General features: G+C 39.9%; 1 protein-coding gene across 2 annotated transcripts in view; it reads left to right on the top strand.

The window, feature by feature from the left end:
* Positions 1 to 3,006: 3,006 nt before the first annotated feature.
* The window catches only part of DBX2 (developing brain homeobox 2), a 33,215-nt gene continuing 13,306 nt past the window's right edge, over positions 3,007 to 22,915 (top strand). The window contains exons 1-2 of one of the 2 annotated variants that reach the window (XM_069580949.1): positions 3,007 to 3,737; positions 20,369 to 20,464. In XM_069580949.1, the coding sequence (XP_069437050.1) occupies positions 3,338 to 3,737; positions 20,369 to 20,464 (496 nt within the window). In that variant the 5' untranslated portion in view covers positions 3,007 to 3,337. The remainder of the gene's footprint in view (positions 3,738 to 20,368; positions 20,465 to 22,915) is intronic. The other variant, XM_069580950.1, reaches the window with a different exon arrangement.

Genomic DNA, 22,915 nt, shown 5'->3' on the forward strand with positions numbered 1-22,915 from the left:
ACTGACATACAACGTTCTGTTTTAGGTGTATAGACATAATGATTTGATATAGGGATATACTGCAAAATTATTACCATGATAACTTTAGTTAACATCTATCATCACACATAGTTATGATTTTTTTTCCCTTATGCTGCTGCTGCTGCGGCTGCACCTCATTAACGACAAAGTCCAACATCCCGAGTGCTGCATAGAAGACATAGTCTGGCCCCAGCCTACATCTCTAGTCTAATGACAACGTAGGTCTTACTTTTCCCTATGAACTCTCTCCCCTCGTTGCAGCCTTCTTTTATAGATAGCTCACACTCACTGTTTTACACAAGGCTATCGTATAGGTTTTACCCATCTGAACTTGAAAGCATTCAAGTTCTTTTTTTGGACCAGATTTCAGCATAGGCCAAGGTGGTTCTTTAAGGAGTGACAGGTCTGTGGCAAAATGGCTGAACTCAGTGCATTGTCAATTATTAGGGTTTTTTTCTTTCCCATAAATATCAGTAGCTTTTAAAAGCTATATGGGCTTCCCTGGTGGCTCAGATGGTAAAGAATCCACCTGTGATGCCAGAGACCTGGGTTAGATCCCTGGGTTGGGAAGATCCCCTGGAGGTGGGCATGGCAACCCACTCCAGTATTCTTGCCTGAAATATCCATATGGACGGAACCTGGCGGAGTACAATCCATGGGGTCACAAAGAGTCGGACACAGCTAAGCAACTAAGCACAATAGCTACTTAAGCAAATTAAGGAATATAGAGCCATTCCCATAACCTCACTACCACCATATGTGAAAGCAAGAGTCAGACTGAATTCTATGACACACTTAAACATATATGTGCAGGCAGTACAGAGATAGTCACATAGTATGTTTTGGAAGCTCAGTGATGCCAGCTCCTGACCCTTTCAATTTCACATTCTCTAAGAGAGATTTGCTTGAGGAAATGTGACAGTGTTCTAGTCCTGGGATGCTGCTAATCTTAGCTGGGTTTGGGCAATACGTTCTCTAAGTTAGTGGCTGAAGACAAGACTGGTTCAGAATTAAGCCTTACACTCCATTCTGGAGGTTACAGGCTTTCATGTAAAGGTGTAAAGGATTCCCTCCACATCTTAAACACTACTTATTGATCTCCTGAAAAATAATTTGTGATGTCCATTGTACTAACTAAAAAAAGTCCGGTGTTAATTGAAGATAAAGATAAATGTTGGGAAAGGCAGTCTTTCATCCCCCACTTGGCTGCATAACAATGGGCCTGGGGCCTGGAGCACTTCTTTCCCAGGAGAGAAAGAGCCCACTCAGCCTGTGCTGGGCTCACCGCCTCTCTTGGCTCCATCAAACAGCCCCATCTCTTTTTAACCTTCAGCCTCTTGTCCGTAGCACCTCTTTTTTCTCATCATATAGACATAGTCATCTCTTCTTTTAACCCATGACTTTCTTTAGCTTTTCCCCCATGTTTCTTCAATCTCTACTTTCCTATTTTCTATGGATCCTCAATCATCCACAAACAGGCTTCTGCCTCTTTGCTCTCCATGAAAAGCCTCTTGCCCAAGTCACTTAGAATCAAGTTATTGTTTTGGTCTGAAGCAAAGAGTTCAAGTTTACAGAGTTGCATATTAACTAAGGTAGGTGAGGATTTGCTGTGGAAATCAAATCTTTAAATTTTAAAGGTATTACATAATAAAGATTGATTTTTTTGCTTAGTAAAAGAATCCACCTACCAATGCAGGAGATTCTGGTTCAATCCTTGAGTCAGGAAGATCCCCTGGAGGAGGAAATGGCAACCCACTCCAGTATTCTTGCCTGGAGAATCCCACAGACATAGGAGCCTGGTGGGCTGCCATCTATGGTGTCGCACAGAGTCAGATATGACTGAAGCGACTTAGCAGCAGCAACCAGGCTTGCCAGTAATCTCTCTCTCATTTGGCAACACGTGGGGCTGTGGGCCTTTAAAAATCTTTGGACATACCAAATGTAAATGAAACACAAATCAACCAGGTGAATTTTCAAGAAGAAATCTATGTAACAAACCTGGCCAACATTTTAGGGACAAAATTATTCTCAGGGTAAAAAGTAAAACAATACATGTGATCCCAAACTTTGACGACATCCTTTAAAAACCACATTTTAAATAAATGCATCTAAACTGGCACCGAAGAGAGGCAGTGGGAAGTATGAATTGACAGAAGTCACAGTTTGAACTTATTATTATCAAGGTAAGATAGTTTCCAAAGTGAAGCTGCCTTGTGGCTAACTAGAACATTTAAAGACATACAAGTTTTTTTCATCTGTCCAGTCTCTATTTAGCAGACTGTTAATAAACTGAAAAATACCCACATTTCTAGGAAAAAAGAAAAAAAAAAGTAGCTGTAATCCTAAGGAATTCAGAGTTCTCACCCTGGTCTCTCTGAAGAGTCCCTGGCCACCTTTGCGTTGGTGGTGGCTTTCTTCCTGGAATTTTGACCCAAGCACCTATTTGCCATTTAATCAACTCCAACTAAGATCCCCTTTCCTAAATCAAAATTTATTAGATCACCTCTTCTAAAGTGACTCCTAAATCAAATCTTACAAAAAAAATGACTGGAAATGAATTGCTGGAAACAGAAATTTTGTAAAGGTCTTCAAAAAAAACTCATTTCCTTTCCTCTTAAAAACAAACAGGGGCCACATTTCATACACAAACAACGCCTTCTTTAAAACGTGCCTTTTCATCTGCACGTCTCAGTAACACATGTGACTTTCTCTGATGGTTATACCCCTCCAGGACACTAGTGACTCCCATTCACGTGTCACGAGTCACTGGTGGCCCCGAAGTGACGTCAACCCGGGAGAGCCAGGGGTCGTCCAACAGGTGGTCTGCCGAGCGCTCTCCAAATGTGAGCGCCTCCTGCGCTCCGTGCCCGGCTCCACGCTCCTCTAGGGCTGCGCAGGCTCGCGGACTATGGCCCGGATCCCCTCGCCCCCGCACCCCTCCTCCTCGCGCTACCCGTCCCCTCCCCTCGCCAAAGCTCGGACTCTCGGGTTGCCCTTATTGTTGGCCGCGTCTGTCACTTTGTGGGCTGGGTGACACGAATGGATGGGTTGGACACACCTTCCAGCCTACTAGGAAAAAAAAAAAAAGGTCCGGATCTGCATAGACAGCGCCCTCAGAGCCTACGCCGCGGACCGGGGGAAAGCACAGCTCCCCCTCCCACATTCACTCCTCCCCGCCTTTAAGGAAACAACGCTCAGCGCAAGTAAATAACATCGTTCCCAGCCCGCCAGGGTCCTCGGTGCCCTCGCCTCCTCTGCCGGCTGAGCGCGCTCCAGCGCGGCGCGAGGCGAGCGCGCAGCGGCCCCGGCGCGCATCATGCTCCCCAGCGCCGTGGCGGCCCACGCCGGCGCCTACTGGGACGTGGTGGCCTCCTCCTCGCTCCTGAACTTCCCGGCCGCGCCGGGCTTTGGCAGCCTGGGCAAGAGTTTCCTGATCGAGAACCTGCTGCGGGCTGGGGGCGCCCCGCCGCTCGGACCACCACCGCCCCAGCACCACGGCTCGGCAGCGGCTCTCGGCGCGGGCGCGCAGGTCCGGCCCCTGCCCGCCAGCCCGGTTCCCCTCAAGTTGTGCCCGGCGGCAGAACCAGTCAGCCCCGGCGGGGCGCCCTACGGCACACGGTGGGCGTTTCAAGTGCTCAGCCCCTCGGCGGACGGCGCCCGGCTGCCGGGCCGGGCTCCGGGGGACCCGGACTGTGCCTTCCAGCCACCAGCCCCAGGTGAGCCCGTTCTCCCCTCCCCAGCCGCGCGCTGCGCCTCCCGGGCCGCGGGCCCACCCGCCCCCGTGCTCAGGAATCCGCCCGGGCTTCGAGCTTCCGAGAGCATCTCGAGCATCCATGGAGATGCGGCCTCGGGAGTGAGGAGCGAACCACCGCTAACCGTGATGTTCCGCCCCATCTCATCCCACCAGCTTCCTCTTCCCCTCTTCTTTCTACAAGCGGTAGGGCTACCTTGAATCTCAGGCCTTTCAGTAGAAATCCTGAAGTCACCTCAGGCCTTAGCCGAAAGCTCAGCCCCGCTCCCGAGATCTCTGGGCTCGCTGGACCAATTCCACTGGGTTTCCAAAATTCAGCGTCTCTACCCGCCCGCTTCTGTCTCGGAGGCCGAGAGATACCCGCTCCCTGGAAAGCTCTTGGCTTGAAGAGCCTCGCGCTCCCGCTTTGGGGGCTTTTGCCTCTCAAACCTTAGCGTCGGTCGGGGCGGTTGGAGAACAAGCGCAAAGATCTTTGGAAAAAGAGTTGCGCCGAGTTTTGGCTTTCTCCACTCTTAAATTTTGGATCGCTAAGGCGCAAGAAAATCGACGCCGGCTTTTTCTTCGGGCTGAGCTAGAACAGTTGAATTGGCACCTGGAGTAGGAAGTTCACCAAATAAATGAGAATTTACCCCAGCTGTTTTGGTTTGCTTGTTTTAATTCCCGCATAAAACCGAAGTGTTGTGACTGGGAAGAGAATGCGGACAGTTTAATTCTATGTTAGCTAAAACTTACGGAGGGGCTGCCGAAGTTGGCCTTGAGAAGGGGAAAAGCGTCTTAGTGACTCAAAAGCTGAGATCCAGTCGGATTAATTTTTTTTTTTTTGGCTGCGTCCTTAGACGATCTTAATTCATTCTTTTAATCCTGATGGGTTTGTCCAGAATGACTAATCGACGCTTTTTCAGCAGATTTCATTGTCCCAGCAAACTGCCAGATCAAATTTATTGCTAATGACTTTATAGAATTGAACATGTTTAGAACCTGTCCTGGTCTTTCAGTTTAAAATGGTTACTAACAGAATGGAACAAATATAATTATATGAGCACCGGTCTCATTCACACAGTGTAAAACCTAAATTCTAAGCCGCATTTTTGCACCCTGGGAGAGGAACAAAGACAGTTAAAGGCAAAGTTTATGTGCCCTGGAAATCTGGGCCACTCTCTCCTTTTTGAAGTATTCGGAAAATTAGAAACGTATATAGCAAGTCCGTTTAAACAAGCACTAGTAAATAATGTCTCATAAAAGTAACATTTTCAAGAAAATTTAGTGATTTCTGTGGTTTCTGATGGCTTGGCATTATGTTCATAGAAGTTACTATTCAAGGATTCTTAAGTTGCTCTTGATCATGATTGGCTACTCCAAAAAGCTAATTTCAACCTTTGTAGATTTTACAGGTTAGATTTAAGTAAACCAAATGCAAAGCAAATACAGATATTTCAATAACTCTGAGAAATTATTTTGTATACCTGCTCTTTTCATTCAGAATATTGCAATTATTCAGTAAAGGGTATAACTACATTCTTTTTGTTTTCAAGAACATATTCATTCTGTACACTTATTGAAACATCAAAATGCAAAAATGCTTTTTGGAATAATTGAGAATGTGAGAATTTAAATTTCACTTTGAAGTATTTTAATATAGCTCTAGGCCCATATATCTCCTAATATTTTATTCAGTCCTTATTGGAGGTTTGATGCTTTCTGAGGTTAATTTTTATTTGAACAAATAACTTTTTATTTTAAAAAATCATTCTTGTAAAGAGTGCATTTAATTTTTGAAACTCAAAAAATATCTTAAGAAGAAAATTAAAACCCTGTAAATTTGTGTCCATGAATATGCTTAAAAAACATTTTTAAATAATTTGACAGAGAATACAGTTTTGTGAGCACCGCTCCAGTTTTGTCCTTCCAAATGACAGATTCTTATCCTGCCAAATGTTGTGGGAATTCTTTTGTACTGTGTAGAATTATGAAGTTATAATGAGTGCTGACAGTGTTCGCTATCACCTGAAAATTAGATGAGGATGAAATAGTGATTGACGTCCTATAAAGAGTAGAAAGGAGGTTTAGAAAAGGTACTGTTTTTAGAACGATAACAGTATTGCTTTCTGAAACATCAGTGAACAACAGGTTCTGATCTTCTGTGCATTAACTTAGTGGATCACCGAATGTGACTTTTAATGATTTCAGTGTATTGATTACCCGTTTTTTCCCTCAACCTTAATTTGTTGAGTGCACTAGTCTAAATATTGAGTAAGAAAGCCTCAGAGTTGTTTTCAAGTGCATTGGTGAAAGACAGCACCATTTAACTAGGGGATTTATGCCACTGCATGCATTTCTGCTTCATTATTTCTGTTACCCACTATTAATTATACCATATAGTTCATTCATTCAGCAAATGCTTACTGACTGTCTCCCATGTGTCCAGACTTTGTTCCAGGCCATTGGGATAATCAGGGAACAAAACAGATGACCGTCTCTGCCCCTGTGGAGCTTACAGTCCATGTTCTGTCCTACTTTATGGTTTACCAAGCATTTTCATAATTGTTAGCTGCTTTAATCCTCATAATAGGCCAATTTTTTCTACAATGATTATTCCACTTGCGAACTTTTTTTTTTTTTTGGTCTGAAGTATCAATTTAAAAACCTGTGATCTTGTGAAAAAGAAAAATATTGCCCCAAATTCTGTCATCTTGTGAAAGAGAAAACTATTGCCCCAAATATTCCTTACACTAGTTTTTCACTGAATAGGAACTAATGAGGGCTTATGGGATAACCAATTACATGTATCTTCATAATAAATCAAATTGGAATGCTATATCTGAGCCCATAGGAAATTGGTCTTTCCCTTCGTCTCGTTATGTGTCTGAAAGATGGTGACAGTTAAACAGTAACACAGATTTACAGATTAAGAATGAAATTTAGCTGTCTGTGCTTCATTCCTAAAAATTGGCAAGTCTTTAAGTATTTAGAGTTAAAAAAAAGGAACACTCCATAGCTATATGTTGTCAAGTTGTGTATATAGAGTAGTTTAAAAACTTTAAAAATCAGAGCACATTCTCCAAGATTTAAGAGGGGCATGTTTAATGTGATAACAGGTAGTGAGTAGATTCACCTCCAGACGTTGTATGTGAAAAAGAGAAGCTTGGATGTCATAGTGTATTGGTGGAAATCAGGTTTGTCAAGTAAATCCTAATAATCATCAGAGATCCTTCCCCAGAAGTTTGTTAATGTCATCATTTGGTGGCTATTGTACTAGATTCAGATATCCATGCTTTTGTATATTAAAGAAGGTCTTGAAAATGTAAAAATCTGAACAATTTAAAATTTCTTTTAGTTATGCAACTTATTTTCTTCAAAGTGGAACAAATGGCCTTGCTTTTCAGTGACATTTGTTATTTTAAACATTTTAGATGTTTGAAATAAAGATAATTTCCTGAATGTAATTTAGTGATTATTAAATCTGCTTCTTGTGCTGCATATAAAAGGATTAGAAAGCAATTTTTTATTCTGAAGAGTTGAGTTAAACTGTCCTTTTTTTAAAAGTAATTTTGTCCAGTGGGTTGTACCATATAGTAGTACAAGCATGGAATCAGATCCATCTTATTTTTTCTGGTACCCTGTCAAGTTTCTTATTACTATTAATACCTCATGTGCACTCTGATTTTCTTGTCCACCTCACAGTCCCAGCTACTATTTACTTATTAATCTTGACTCTGTCTTAAACTATCCACACTTGTATTTTGTGTCCCAACTGGTAGGTTTTTTTCCGTTTTCACTGAGATATAGTGAAAGCGTGACATAAAATAGCTTCTCTTAACGCCTTAGGCACTTTGAGGAGGGAAGAGAAAATGGAGCATCTTGTGTTCTAGGTGGGGATTCCAGTCCAGCTGAACATTTTGTGATCTAATTTATGAAGCTAGAGTTTTGTTATTATATTTGCGCTAATGCTACGCTCTAGCTTTGTTTTGGCAAATTAAAATCACGGAATCTTGACTGTTGATAATGCTGACCCAGAACCAAGACAAAAGCAATGGGGATCCAGAAGAGGACAATGATGGGGCCCATGCTAGTAGTTCCTTGCTCAGACCATCACCCTAAAAACATCCTTTGGTGGAATTATAGATAATACCCAACAGTATTCTTATTACACTTATATTTTTTAAATAAGCTGCTTAACATATTTGGATTTATATTAACATATTAATAACTTTTGCATAGTTTATAAGGAATCAGCTCTGAATAAATTGATGTATGGTCCCAACCTTCATAACCTTCTTCAGGTTCAGGAAGGTTTTGCAGTTCAGAGGACCAGTTGTACTAATAGACAGTCTTTTTACTTCCAGTTTTGGATTGAGAAAACCACACTGCCTCTATGTCTTGAGCTGGAATTACAAAATGGTAGCAATTTATGTGCATCTTATTTGCCTATGACATTAGTATCTGTCCCTCTCCCAGTCACTAAAACATGCTTCTCTACTTTGCTTTAAAAGCAAGAAATCTCAATCTGTTCACATGTATTGAAGCTTTATTATTGAGGTTTAATAATAAAACAGGAGTAAATCCAGGAGGCAGGTAGGAACATTTTAGAATTTTCCCTTTACCTCTTCTCACGTTAGGGATTTGGGGATTATTTTAAGAGGCACAGTGGTTTGAATGCCCAGAAAATTGTGTACGGATTTAAGCAGAAGTAATCAGAGGATCTAGAGAGTTCAGAGTCATCAGGATGCCAAAGGGTGCCAAATGTTGTTATATGTTGCAGATGTATGACACCATATGTTCTGGACAGTTTAAAGGAATTGTCAACCGTGATTTTAGCTATGTTTGGTTACCATCAGTGTGGCTCAGATACTGAATCCAACACTGTACATTAGAGTCCGGTGTATTGCTCTTGGAGTGTGCCACCTCCTTCCTCTCCTTGTGCCCAGCAGAAATAGTCTCTTTTTGCTGTACAAAAACATCTCATGGGTAGTTTTGTCATTGGACAGTGATAGAAATTGTAGCAACTCGAAAGTAAGGGAACCAATATAGGTAATAGCTGCATTGGTAAAAAACTTGGAGCTTCTTTGCTATGAAAGTTTTTACAGAAGCAAAAATGTTATCATCTTTCAAATATTTAAACAAATGTGTTCTTATGTTAGAATTGGGAGGTAAATACCTTATTTACTCTTCAACCTACCTTCCGCCATCCTATTTCCTTTGTTGATATCATCCATAACTTTTGAATCTATCTTATTCTATCTTTTGGGGAGATTTGATTTGTGGTTCTTAAAAATGGTATTTGTCCACTTAATCGTGGGCTAACAGAGGCACAAATAAAGTTTTTTTTTTTTTTACCTTATTACTGTGAATTTTTTCCACAGTGAAGGTACATAATTTTTAAGTCAGTTAAAGAACTTTGTTTTCATTCAAATACACCTGGACTCTGTCAGAAACAAAAAGGCAAATTGTAAAAAGAAACAGCATGATTTCTATGTAGGAATGCTTGTTAGAATTTCTCCTTCTTTAAGACTTCATTAGATCATGCTTCCATTTTACACTCTCTTAGTAAAAAATTGGATTTTTGCCTTAACGTCTAATGTGCTTACCAGACCCTTGTATATTTTATTCCAAAATATTTTTATTTTACTTTCAGTAATGTTTCCACTTTTAATGAAATCTCTCCCTTTCATTCCTTTTAGCCTCCAGTCAGTACCTGACTTGGCAATGCTGAGTGATTTATCACTTTTATATAAAGTTACCATAACTGATTTTATTTTTAATAGCATTATTCATTTTGTCAGGCAGCTATTAGTTGGGAATATTTCAGGGGCACACTCTTTTTGTGAGTTATATGAACAGTAAACTTAAGGCACTAAAATTCTCTCTGAAGTCAGAGATCAAAAAGTCTCTATAAGTTTTTAAACTTTTGTTTAAGAATCAAAGCATCTGGGAAAAGGAAAGGGAAAAGAAATCAGGTATTTTTTCTATATATTGCTAAAATATTTAATTGCCTTCTTGTTCTTAAATATTCCAAAGATGAACTCGGTTTTTCCCTTTTCTTTCACATGTTCAGACACCATGCATGCCATAACCACCTTGATTTCATTAATTCTGTGGCCATCAGAAATAGCATGTACAATATATACATGCCTAACAGTCCTCTTCTTGCTTGGAGAATCCCGTGGACAGAGGAGCCTGCCAGGCTACAGTCCATGGAGTCGCAAGAGTTGGATGTAGCTAAACACACACAGCATAGCAGTCCTCTGGAGAGAGCTCAAAATTTCTTGTTCCTTAAAAATTTTAATCTCTAATACTTTTAAAATTAAATTATATGAAGGAAATAGCTATTCTTTGAGAAGATTTATGTACATTATTACTCAGCCATTAAAAAGAATATATTTAAATCAGTTCTAATGAGGTGGATGAAACTGGAGCCGATTATACAGAGTGAAGTAAGCCGGAAAGAAAAACACCAATACAGTATACTAACACATATATATGGAATTTAGAAAGATGGTAACGATAACCCTGTATGAGAGACAGCAAAAGAGACACAGATGTATAGAACAGTCTTTTGGACTCTGTGGGAGAGGGAGAGGGTGGGATGATTTGGGAGAATGGCATTGAAACATGTATAATATCATATAAGAAACAAATCGCCAGTCCAGGTTCGATGCAGGATATAGGATACTTGGGGCTGGTGCCCTGGGATGACCCAGAAGTGGATGGTACGGGGAGGGAGGTGGGAAGGGTGTTCAGGACTGGGAACACGTGTACACCTGTGGTGGATTCATGTTGATGTATGGCAAAACCAATACAGTATTGTAAAGTAAAATAAAGTAAAAAAAAAAAAAAGGAATAAAACCCATGAAGGCTGGTGAATTTTTTTAAAAGATTTATTTGTTTGGCTCCACTGGGTCTTTGTTGCTGCACGTGGCCTCTCTGTAGTTGTGGCGAGCTGGGCTCCTCTCTAGGTGCCGTGCGCAGGCTTCTCATTTTGGTGGCTTCTCTTGTGGAGCACGTGGACTCTAGGGCTTTTGGGCTCAGTAGTTGTGGCGCACAGGCTTGTTTGCTGCAGGGCGTGTGGGATCTTCTGGGACCAGGGGTGCTCCCTGCATTGGCTGTGGACCACCAGCAAAGCCCTGGTGAATTTTTTAATAGACTAACCTAGGACTAGATTGAGTTTAGGTGTGTTGAACCTGTGCTGTGCTTCGTCACTCAGTCGTGTCTGACTCTTAGCAGCCACATAGACGACAGCCCACCAGGCTCTTCTGACAATGGGGATTCTCCAGGCAAGAATACTGGAGTGGGTTACCATGCCCTCCTCCAGGGGCTCTTCCCAACCCAGAGATTAAATCCAGGTCTCCCGAATTGCAGGCAGATTCTTTACCAGCTGAGCTACCAGGGAAACCCATATTGAACCTACTCTAGAGTTATATTGGGCCTGAAATCAAAAGACAGTCTGATTCTTCAAAGCAGGAAAAGAGTCATTTCTGTTTGGTTATTTTTTTCTTCTTCTTCTTCTTTTTTTTTTTTTAATTTCTATAGGTGCTTTTGCACTACAAATTGAACAGATGCAGCAGAGACCACGTGACCTGCAAAGCCTAATGTATTTACTCTCTGGCCTTTTAAAGTAAAAGTTTGCCAAAATTTTCTCCAAAGCAAAAATGCATATTGAGTCAATTTAAAACTAATATATAGTTTTCTGAGCTGGTTTTAGCAGCGTTTCTTAATAATTTTAAAACCTAGATTCAAGTCAGGAGCTTTAAATGACTGATTATATGATCCTAAGCAATTCGTGTAAATGCTTTGAGTCTCATTTCAAAATTAGCACAGGTGATAGGCTCACCATGGGACTTTCAGCCACACATCTCAAAAGCCTCTTGGTAACATACAGGGAAAGATGTAAAAGACAGAGTTCCACCATTCCGCCATAAACAAAATGCATGCTGGTGAAAGGGGTATTGCTGTGTAGGAAACCAGCTCAGAACTTAGAGGAACAATTGATTATTTTTGCTCACGGTTTGTTGGTCTGTCTAGGTTCAGCTGGGTGGTTCTCACTTGGAATCTCATTGCAGTTAGAAGTCAGCTGTGGTCATCTGTGGGCTCAGCTGAGCTGGATGTCCAAGATGGATGCCCATGGACTCATATGGCAGACAAGGATGCTGGCTGTTTATGGGGTGCTCAACTGTGAGCTGTTCTAGCATTCTTTGATGATTGCAGTGAACTGTGATTTCAGGGTACCCTAGCTTGACGAGAAGCCAGACTCCAGACACTTGTTGGCGTTGTGAGGATAGTGGAGAAGGTGCCAGTGTGAGTGTCCAAACAACTGGTCGTTACTTCTTGCCACAACATATGACCGCAGCAGGATCCTTCCATATAGTCCCTTGTTATTCCACCACAGCTCATCCACCATAGTTAGGTGATTTTTTTTTAAGTTGCTCTGATTGTATCAAGTTTATCCCTATCTGACTATCAGATCAAATAAAAATATTCAGTTTTTCCTTTAAGACCTTCATTCTATCAACTGCATTTAGCTCCTCCAACCACATTCCTTTTTTTCAGTTATACATAAATATATATTTATATATATCTTGTTTCTCATATTCTTTCCCATTATAGATTTTTATAAAACATTGAGTATATTTCCCAGTGAAGGTCCTTGTGGGTTATCTGTTTGTGGATAGCAGTATGTATCTGTTAATCCCAAGCTCCTGATTTATTCTTCCCTACTGCTATCCCCTTTGGTAACCATAAGTTTCTTTTCTATGTCTGTGAGACTATTTCTGTTTTGTAAATAACTTTGTATTATTTTTTTTAGATTGTACTTTTAAGTGATATTATATAATATTTGTCTTTGTCTGACTTCACTTAGTATGATAATCTTTAGGTCCATCCATGTTGCTGCAGATGGTATTATTTCGGCTGAGTAGTATTCCTGTGTGTGTGTGTGTGTGTGTGTGTGTGTAGCAGCCGACTCTAGTATTCTTGCCTGGAAAATTCCATGGACAAAGGAGCCTGGCAGGCTACAGTCCATAGGGTTGCTCAGAGTCAGACACAACTGAAGCAACTTAGCACAATACACACACACACACTCACACACATCTTATTTATCCATTCACCTGTCGGTGGACATTTAGGTTGCTTTCATGCCTTGGATTTAGTAAATAGCGCTGAAATGATTGTTGGGGTGTCCAACCACATTCTTAATGCTCACACCTTTGACCTTGGTCCAGCAGTCAGGCTGATCTTAACCCGCCCTGTGTGTCACCATCATCCTTGCCTTCTTTTATTTTTTTCATGCCACCTTTCTTTCCTGGAATGCTTTATTTCTCTTCTTATGCCATTCAGATACTTTCCCAGTCAAGTTTCCAGATGAAGATGCTTTTCCTGCTTAAAGCCTTCTTGACAGAGGCTTCCTGATGATACTCTTTTCTTTTTACTTGCTAATATGTTTTAGCGCAGGTCTGAACCATGCTGCTTCTTTTTATTTGTTGTCTTAGAATCGATCCCAAATTGTGTAATAATGGTAGGAGTAAAGGCTAACATTTATTGAGTGCCTGCTGTGTGTCAGGCATTGTTTTGTGTTCTATTCAGTGGTCTCATGCTGACTATACATTGTAATCATGTGTGCAACTTTTGAAAAAATATTAATAGTATGTTGGGGGACCCACTCCTACCAGCCTGATTTAACCCAATTGCTGTGGGGTTCGGGCTCTGTATCTTTGAAAAGCACTCTAGATCATTCTCATGTGTATTCAGGGTTGGCAAACAGTGGTTAGGGGAACACATGGTACTATTTTTTTTTTAAGATCTTATGGCCATGGGAAATGCCTCAGATTTTATAGGACAAAATTGAATTTGGAGTATGGAAATATTTGTATTTCATTTATTTGATCAGCAGATCCAAATCTGTAAGTTATGGAACATTTAAAATTAGAAATTCTTCCAGGGAGGGAAGCTACCCTATTGTAATCTTTGTCATCCCAGCACACATGCATTATATGGCACTTGATAGATAGTAAATATTATTTGCATGGGATTAAAAGGACAGAATCAAACAAGTAGACACTGCACTTGATTATTTTCTCATGAACTATACCAGACTATTAAGACCTTTGCTTTCTGTCTCTGAAATACTCAAAGCAAAAAACAAACAAACAAACAAACAAAAAAAACAAAAACTGGACTTCTGTCATTTCTTGATGAGCAGAAAGGTAAAGGATGACTTAACTTGCTTTGTCTTGTGATGGAAGGCATGTTTGCATGTGGATCACATAAATGAATTACTTCCAGCTTGTGTGATAAAATAAGTCATACCTTATTCAATAAATGATATTTCTTAGGTTTTATAACTCATGACAGATAGTTGTCATTCTTTAGAGATTTTTTTGGGGGGAGTCCTCTTAAGATAGTCTGTTCAATTGTGTCATATGTAAAGGTCAGGAGTTTAGATTTCTTTATCCCCAGTACCCATATACCCAGCAATTGAAGGAGGTCATTAAAATCATCCTTTTGAAATTATTTAATTCCCTGTTATTCTTTCCCAGGGGTATGTTTTGATCCTTCGGTTGCCTTTGTAAGACATCTTGGAACCTTTTCTCTTTTTCTCGTCCTTCTTCAAATGTTCTGCCCAGTCGGCATAGCATCACAGTGGTTCCTGAAATTTATTTGAAGGTTTTATTAGTGGTCTTCAAGATTCTTCTTTTGAAATGTCAGCCTGCACCAGTTAGTACCACAGTTTGCTATGACAATAAAAAGAATGTGGTTTCACCCTATTTAGATACACTCTGTTCTCCATTGGTAAAGAAAGGGAAAATTTAAAAAAAAAAACAATAAAATGTTTTGCTTGCTTTCTAGACCACAGAATTTTGAAAATGATTTCTCTGTAACTAGGCTTGTAACCATCCTTGACTATGGGGTGCTTTTGTCACAGAACCATCTAGTTAGGTTTAAAAAAAATCAGGCCAGTTCACCATTAAGTTGGCTCTAAGTTCCCATCTTAATTAAACATTCAAAATAATTAATAGTTTGATTTTGTGTTTTCAGATAAGTCAGAACATGTGACTAAGAAGTGAAAAGTTCACAAAGTTTTCTCTGAATAAGCGAGTTTAGTCATTTGGATTCAGACAGTTTTGTTCTAGAAATTTTAAATCATTTGTTTGTAACTTGAAACAGATTCCCGCAGAACCCAGAAGGCAGATTTGTTGGCAGAATACAAAATTTGGAGTATCCTGAAGTGATGTGCTCAGAGAACCTAGCATCTTGCTGCAGGACCCGACAGTGCATTCCCCCCACCCCCATGGGGAAAGCCGTTGGTTTTTCTCTTATGGAGAGCTGGGGAGATACAGAAATGTCTGCCTCTTACTAAGTAACTGCCAGTATGTGTGCCTGACATCCTTCTCTCTCATGGCTAAGAACTATTAATACATATTATGCTAAAATACCTGTGTTTCCCTTGTCTGCTGAGAACAGTCATCGTCACATTCCAGATGCATGCCCATTTGAGGATGAATATTAATAAATGAAATAGCAAGTGTTAACTTCATAGCCAGTCTAGCGCCTATGTGTAATAAGCATTCCTGTCATATATATTGTTTGGTAAGCTTAAAACAAGTTGTTCCTAACATGGTAAATGATAAAGTGAGTGCATCTAGATTGCACTGATGGGCTTTGAAATGCATATCATGGTCTTGAAATTGCCTTGTTTTCTGCCCATTTCAGAGTATCTCCAAAGTAGTTCCTAAATGGTTTGCTAAAGTTTTAACATACCTGTTAACTTGTCACTTTGTTTTTATCATACTTGAGTTTCCATTTTTTGCTCACTGCTTGAAAAAGTATGTGATTGACAAACATTAAAATGTAATATATATTTTTAATGCATTGGATTGTTTTAAATGGCTATTTCTTCACACCATTCAATATCCCGGCCATCACATACTCCGTTAGATTAACATTTGACTCATGTCCAAGTAGGAGCACGTAAAAAAATGGAGCACTTAATTGAAATTCCACAGTGATTTCCACATAAACCAGCTTAAACAAGATGTATTTATGTGCAGAAATTAGGAATCAACTAATCTTCTGTGTAAATATATGTGTGTCAATTAGGTGATTTTAAATGGTGAGAAAATACTTTACAATGGAACTTTAAGCCTGGTTATGTCACATGTAGTTTTTTAGCCACTGTGGAGTTGCTACAGTAGACGTAGCAACTGTCATTTTGATTACAGATTTACTATATTAAGATAGAATAGTATGGCATTATATAAAAAATGGTTCAATTAAATTTTTCTGGTTAAATTTAACACTAAGAGCCTATATCTCAGAACCTCATTTATCACAATTGAATTTAATTGAACACTTGTCCAAATGAACCGTACTTTTTTTTTTAATTGGAGGCTAATTACTTTACAATATTGTGGTGGTTTTTGCCACACATCCACACGAATCAGCCGCGGGCGTACATGTGTCCCCCATCCTGACCCTCCCTCCCACCTCCCTCCCCATCCCGCCCCTCAGGGGCATCCCAGTGCACCAGCCCCGAGCACCTTGTCTTCATGCATTGAACCTGGACTAGTGATCTATTTCACATGTGATAATAGACGTGTTTCAATCTATTCTCTCAAATCATCCCACCTCGCCTTCTCCCAGAGAGTCCAAAAGTCTGTTCTTTATATCTATGTCTCTTTTGCTGTCTCACATATACGGTCATCATTACCATCTTTCTAAAATTCCATATATATGTGTTAATATACTGTATTGGTGTTTTTCTTTCTGGCTTACTTCACTCTGTATAACAGGCTCCAGTTTCATCCATCTCATTAGAACTGATTCAAATGCATTCTTTTTAATAGCTGGGTAATATTCCATTGTGTATATGTATCAAATGAACCATACTTTAAAAAAATTCCTTGTTTTCATTTTTAGGGCTGTAGGATTAAACTGAGAAACTTTTTGGCTAGAATAGTAAAATTTGTAATTTGTACCTAGTGTGCATTGTTATATTGATATCAATAGTATCACCATATCATACTTATTTTCTACACTAGATATTGAGCAAAAAAAATTTTTGTGTGTGTTTCCAACTATTATGATAGATGCTTACATGCACATATGTAAATGCAACATGGCTGAGCCTTTTTCTTTTACCTCAACTTACAAAATGCCAAGCAGCACAATAGCTATAACTTAAAATACCTATGGAGTGCTTAGTTTGAGGTGAGGTAGGTTAACAGAAATACTTGAGAATAAACATGAGACAACTTTTATTATATATATTAATATCCACTTTTCAAAGTGCTTCATATATTCATAGAAACATTAAAAAATGTAACTCTTAACTCTGCCTGAACAATGCCATATTATTATAACATTGTTGCTATTTAGTTGCTAACTTGTGTCAAAACTCTTTTGCAACTTCATGGACTCAAGCCCACCAGGCTCCTTAGTCCATGGAATTTTGCAGGCAAGAATACTAGAGTGGGGTGCCATTTCCTTTTCCAGGGAATCTTCCTGACCCAGGAATCAAACCCACCTCTGCATTGGCAGGCAGATTATTCTTTACCACTGAACCACCTGGGAAGCCCTATTCTTATAAGATGTTAAGTTCAAATAAAGTGTTGTAACATTTCTGTGATGGTTTTTCAATCAGCATTAGAACAACTTATGTTAACAATGACAATTTTAAAAAAGTTTTATAGAACTTCAGTTCAGTTTAGTTGCTCAGTCGTGTCCGACTCTTTGCGACCCCATGAATTGCAGTATGCTGGTGGGCTGCCGTCTATGGGGTCACACAGAGTCGGACACGACTGAAGTGACTTAGAAGCAGCAGGCCTCCCTGTCCATCACCAACTCCCGGAGTTCACTCAGACTCACGTCCATCGAGTCAGTGATGCCATCCAGCCATCTCATCCTCAGTCGTCCCCTTCTCCTCCTGCCCCTAATCCCTCCCAGCATCAGAGTCTTTTCCAATGAGTCAACTCTTGGCATGAGGTGGCCAAACTACTAGAGTTTCAGCTTTAGCATCATTCCTTCCAAAGGAACCCCAGGGCTGGTCTCCTTCAGAATGGACTGGTTGGATCTCCTTGCAGTCCAAGGGACTCTCAAGAGTCTTCTCCAACATCACAGTTCAAAAGCATCAGAACTTACTGAATACCAAAATGGATCTCTTTTTCATACTTTGGTTAGTTGGCATGTTTTCAAAGTAGCATTGACATTTTATTACTTGAAAATTCAGGTATTAAAAAACTAAAACCATTGACATTGACAGCTTTTCATCATATTGTGACCCCATGGACTATAACCCCCCTGGCCTCCCTGTCCGTGGAATTGTCTAGGCAAGAATACTGGAGTGGGTAAGCCATTTCCTTCTCCAGGGGATCTTCCCAACCCAAGGATTGATCCTGGGTCTCCCATATTGCAGGCAAATTCTTTACCATCTGAGCCACCAGGGTAGCCATATTATAGAAAAGACCCTCCATTATGGTTAATTTGCAATTTGACAGCATTAAGGACCATGAGACCATAAAATTATTTTATGTACTTATATATTTATTTTGACATGTCCCTCAAAGATCTTGGTAAGATAAATGAATGCTTCTCAGTTGGTTAAAATATGAGTCTGAAATTACTCTGTTCTTGAAAAAGGCATGTATTTGCAGCAAAATTTATATTCACTGTATATGATTAAGAAGTGAAAAAAGTTTCCATTGAAAATAAAGGGAGAATAGTAAAAATATTTATTTTCAAGTCATCCTCTAGATTTAAAAGTTATCTGTTACAGAAGATACTATGTTTCAGAGTGTCAGGGGAACAGGGAAAAGATTAATTCCTGATTTCCTGTTTCTTAGTTTTAAGATTATTCATTCATTTATCAAAAATCTATTGACTATTTAGAATGTGTCCGACACTCTGATGGTTATGTGATGGTAAAAGCAAGTTACCCACCTAAGGAAATCTCACCTGTGTTTATATTATTTTAAACCCTACTGTACAAAAGGACATATTGTATTTAAGGTACTACACTTAACCAAAGCCTGGCATATAGTGAGTGAAAGTGAAGTTGCTCAGTCGTGTCTGACTCTTTGCGACCCCATGGACTGTAGCCTGGAAAATCCCATGGACAGAGGAGCCTGGTAGGCTGCAGTCCATGGGGTCGCTAAAAGTTGGACACGACTGAGCGACTTCACTTTCACTTTTCACTTTCATGCATTGGAGAAGGAAATGGCAACCCACTCCAGTGTTCTTGCCTGGAGAATCCCAGGGACGGGGGAGCCTGGTGGGCTGCCGTCTATGGGGTTGCACAGAGTCGGACACGACTGAAGTGACTTAGCAGCAGTACTGGAGTGGGTTGCCATTTCCTTCTTCATGGGATCTTCCCAACCCTGGGATCGAACCTGGGTCTCCTGCTTTGCAGGCAAACAGATGCTTTACCGTCTGAGCCACCAGGGTATATAGTAAGTGCTCAGTACAGGAGAGCTACTAATATTCTGTGACATCCTTTATAGCCATTTTTCATCTGCTGAGGAACAGAGTTTAAAATTTCTTTTATAAGATATATCAAGTAATGATAACTATTCTGTATATATGTATTAAAAATGTTCTGAATAGCATAGTTTAATAAAGTGAGCAGAACAGAATTGTATGGCAACTCCCTATACTATAAACACACATGCTTTCAGGTTAACTAGATATCACTTGAGATTAAATGTTGTTACTATTCTCAAATACTTTTAATCATGTAAAAGTGATCAGAAAAAGCACTGTTGTCATTGAGTTACTCAGTAAATTAACTGTTTTCAACTTTGGAATCCAGCTGTCTATATATTTCAAAGCACCTTCTGAAAATAAAAAGTGGAGTAATATAATCTCTATGAAAACTAAACTGAAGCGTGTAACATACAAGTTGTTTCTTGGTAAGTTTTGTATCTAGAACTGTGCTGCTCAATGTGTTAGCCTCTAGACAAACAAGTCTATTTAAACTTTAAAAAACTGAAATGAAGAATTCAATTATGCAGACATACTGGCCACATTTCAAGTGCTCAGTGGCATATATGACAAGTAGATACATAATGGACACAGAGAGGATGTTTCCATCATCACAGAGAGTTCTCCTGGGCAGTGTTGCTCTAGGCAATTTTAAATAAAGCACTATTTGATATTTACTATTTATAACCATACAGAAAATGAACAATTAAGTTTGGTTTTGATAATTTGAGCATTTATACCATAACTTCCAAAACATGATTAAGTTATTCAGCAAGCTCTGACAGATGAAGACTACTTTATTTATTTACTTTTAAACTTTATGTATTTATTTATTTTGAAGGATCATTGCTTTTCAGTTTTGTGTTGGTTTCTACCAAACATCAACATGAATCTCAGCTGTAGTTTATCCATATCCCCTCCCACTTAAACGTACTTCCCACCTCCCTTCCCATCCCACCCCTCTAGGTTGTTAAGACTACTTTAAAATGACTTAAATTCCAGTAAAAATTGTAGCTAACTAAACACTCCAAAGATGTAGGGCTTTACCCCGTGACTTTGGGAAAACTGGGATTTTCAATATTGTCTAAAAGAAAAGGCTAATCAATGCAATCAATGCTTTTTCTGCAGCGCCTTCCAAGCCTTTTTTTCTGAGCGCCCCGCCATTCTACTCTGCGTGCTGCGGTGGGTCCTGTCGGCGCCCCGCATCCCCCACTGCTTTTGCAAGTAAGTTTTTATGCTTCATCAGCAATGCCTCAGTTACTCTGTAAACCAAAGCAGCAGGATTTAATGTGCTCTGGAAAACTAATTGGTAATGCAATGACAAGGAGCTAATTCCTCACTGAAAATCACAGCGTTCCTATTTACGAGGTTTCCAGAGATTTATCAGACCTCAGCACACTGTGCGATTGTGAGCGGTTTCTAACAGCATTGAAACCCAGGGCTGACGCATCAAGGAAAGTGACTTGTTTTCCATTTGATATAAAAGATCTTGGCTCTTGCTGAAACATGTAACGATGCTCATTTAAAGAAGAAAAAGGAAAGGAAGGAAAACTAAGAGATTGTGTAACAATTTCCATTCGGTTTAAAATGTGACACAGAAAGTCACTAGATGTCCATGGAAAATAATCCAAAATTGCCAAGATTGTGAAAGGAGATAAATACCATCTCTTATGATCTTGAAGAAAACCAACCAGGGTTGTAGGAAGTATTTTCAAGAGAACTTTTCTTCAAACATTACATCATTTTAATAGTGTCTGAGATAGAGGGAGAATGACAACCTTTGAAACTTGAAGAGCATGCGTACGTTCACATGCACAAAGGGGAAAAAAGTCTAAGTGAAAATAAAAAGAAATAACATTCATAGTGCTCTTGAGATTTTTGGTCATCTAAGAATCCGTAGGCAGGAGGACTCAAGTTTGTGATATAGAAGTCCAGCAGAGGGGTACGTGGATTTCTGCTGCCGAAGAGAAAACACTGATTCAGGTTAACAGCTCTCTCAGGTGAAAAGGGAGCTAGAAGTAGAGTCAGGCTGAAGTCCAAAGCTGTATCATGGTTGAATTCAGATCTCTATTGCCTCTCTGCATGTGTTTTATGAATGTTTTAGGAGGGCAGTTGCTCAACAGAGTGATTCCTGACAAGTGAGGCAGCAAATGCTGGCCGTTTAATGAGCTGCAGGCTTCTGAGCATCTCTTTAGGGGGCTGATACTTTCCCACAGGGCACTTTACATGGCCAAGACCCAGCCACAATGGGTGACAGACCCGTGACCAATCGCCACTTTCACTTAACTCATCCACACGCGACCTCACCACGATTTTTCACTGTGCAGATGAACTTTCGGAACCATTGCACAGGGGAAAGGCTCGGGCAGGGGTCAGTTGCCCTTTTGTATGGTCATAAAGTGAGGCTCTGTGTGTCAGTCTTTTCTCCTGTCTCACATTCCAAGTGAATTTCTGGACACCATTTAAAGCACTTGGCTGAAAAATAAAGCAGTGAATGAAACTGACTTTTATAGACTCATTCCAGCTCATCTTCCCATATAACCCTGTCCACCTGAAAGGGGATTTAGTGGGTGAGCTGAGTGTATACAGAACTTGCTGAATACATAGGGCCCATTATCCGCTGTGGGGATCGTTTATTAACCAGGACTGATACACTACTATTTTGGGAGTGACCTATTAATTGTCCATTTAACTAGAATGTATTGATTCAAATAGAAAAATAGAAACCATGACTAAACCTTTTACTCGCTCCTTCAAGGTGGTCTCCTATGAGGGTAATTGAAAAATGTTGTACAGATTAAGGAAACATTTATCACCATATATTAGAGTATTGGGAAAGAACAGCTGGAGCAGAGACTTAACACTCCAAACATCTGATATCGCAGCGTGGTGGCATCTCTGGAATTAATCTTCAGTGTGGTGTCCCGGGGTGGAGATTGAAAGAGTTCCCACACCTAGTCTCAGTGATTTCACCTTGGTATAACACTGGTCTTCTACTTTAGAAAATCTCTGGCAGTGTAGTTTAGGTAGGAGGCAATGGGCCAAAACATTCCATGTGACAGGTGGACATTCATGTGTGTGTGAGTGTATTCATTTTATAGTAGTGTTTTAATAAGAGTTTCTAGGCTGTAAAAGTATTCTGGTGCCCAGGCCAGTTTAATAAATAAAGCCCATAAAAGTGAGTCGAAAGTTATTTCCTAGACAACTCCATCTTCTCGATTGTGTGAGAAAAAATCACTCAAAGCAAGTCTCTTTATTCTCCATCTGCTTCTCGGCCCTTCCCACTTTGTGCCTTTGGTATGACTGTTGTAAATTGTGGTGTTTATTCCTGGAAGCTTATAAAGCCCTGTGTTTATCTCTTTTATTTAATAAAACCTATAAGTGGAAAATCAGCACTGCTCAGACTGACGTTTGTCTCCATTTCTAAGCTGCCAGTTTAAAGCAGCTTAGAGATGTCACCAGTGTTCTTAATAAAAAGGATGGCATCTCATTAGTGATAAATCTGAAGTGAATTTCCTATGTTCTTATGTATAATGTTCATTGTATTGGGAGCAAATATTAATTAAATGGTAGATTTTGCTGTCAGTAAGAACTTTACATAAATACTCATGATACCAAGGAACAGTTGATAAGGCTTACAACTGCCCAGTAATGTTTTTATTTAAGGCATTTTTT

The sequence above is a fragment of the Ovis canadensis genome, chromosome 3 (assembly GCF_042477335.2).
Source record: "Ovis canadensis isolate MfBH-ARS-UI-01 breed Bighorn chromosome 3, ARS-UI_OviCan_v2, whole genome shotgun sequence".
Taxonomy (NCBI): Eukaryota; Metazoa; Chordata; class Mammalia; order Artiodactyla; family Bovidae; genus Ovis; species Ovis canadensis.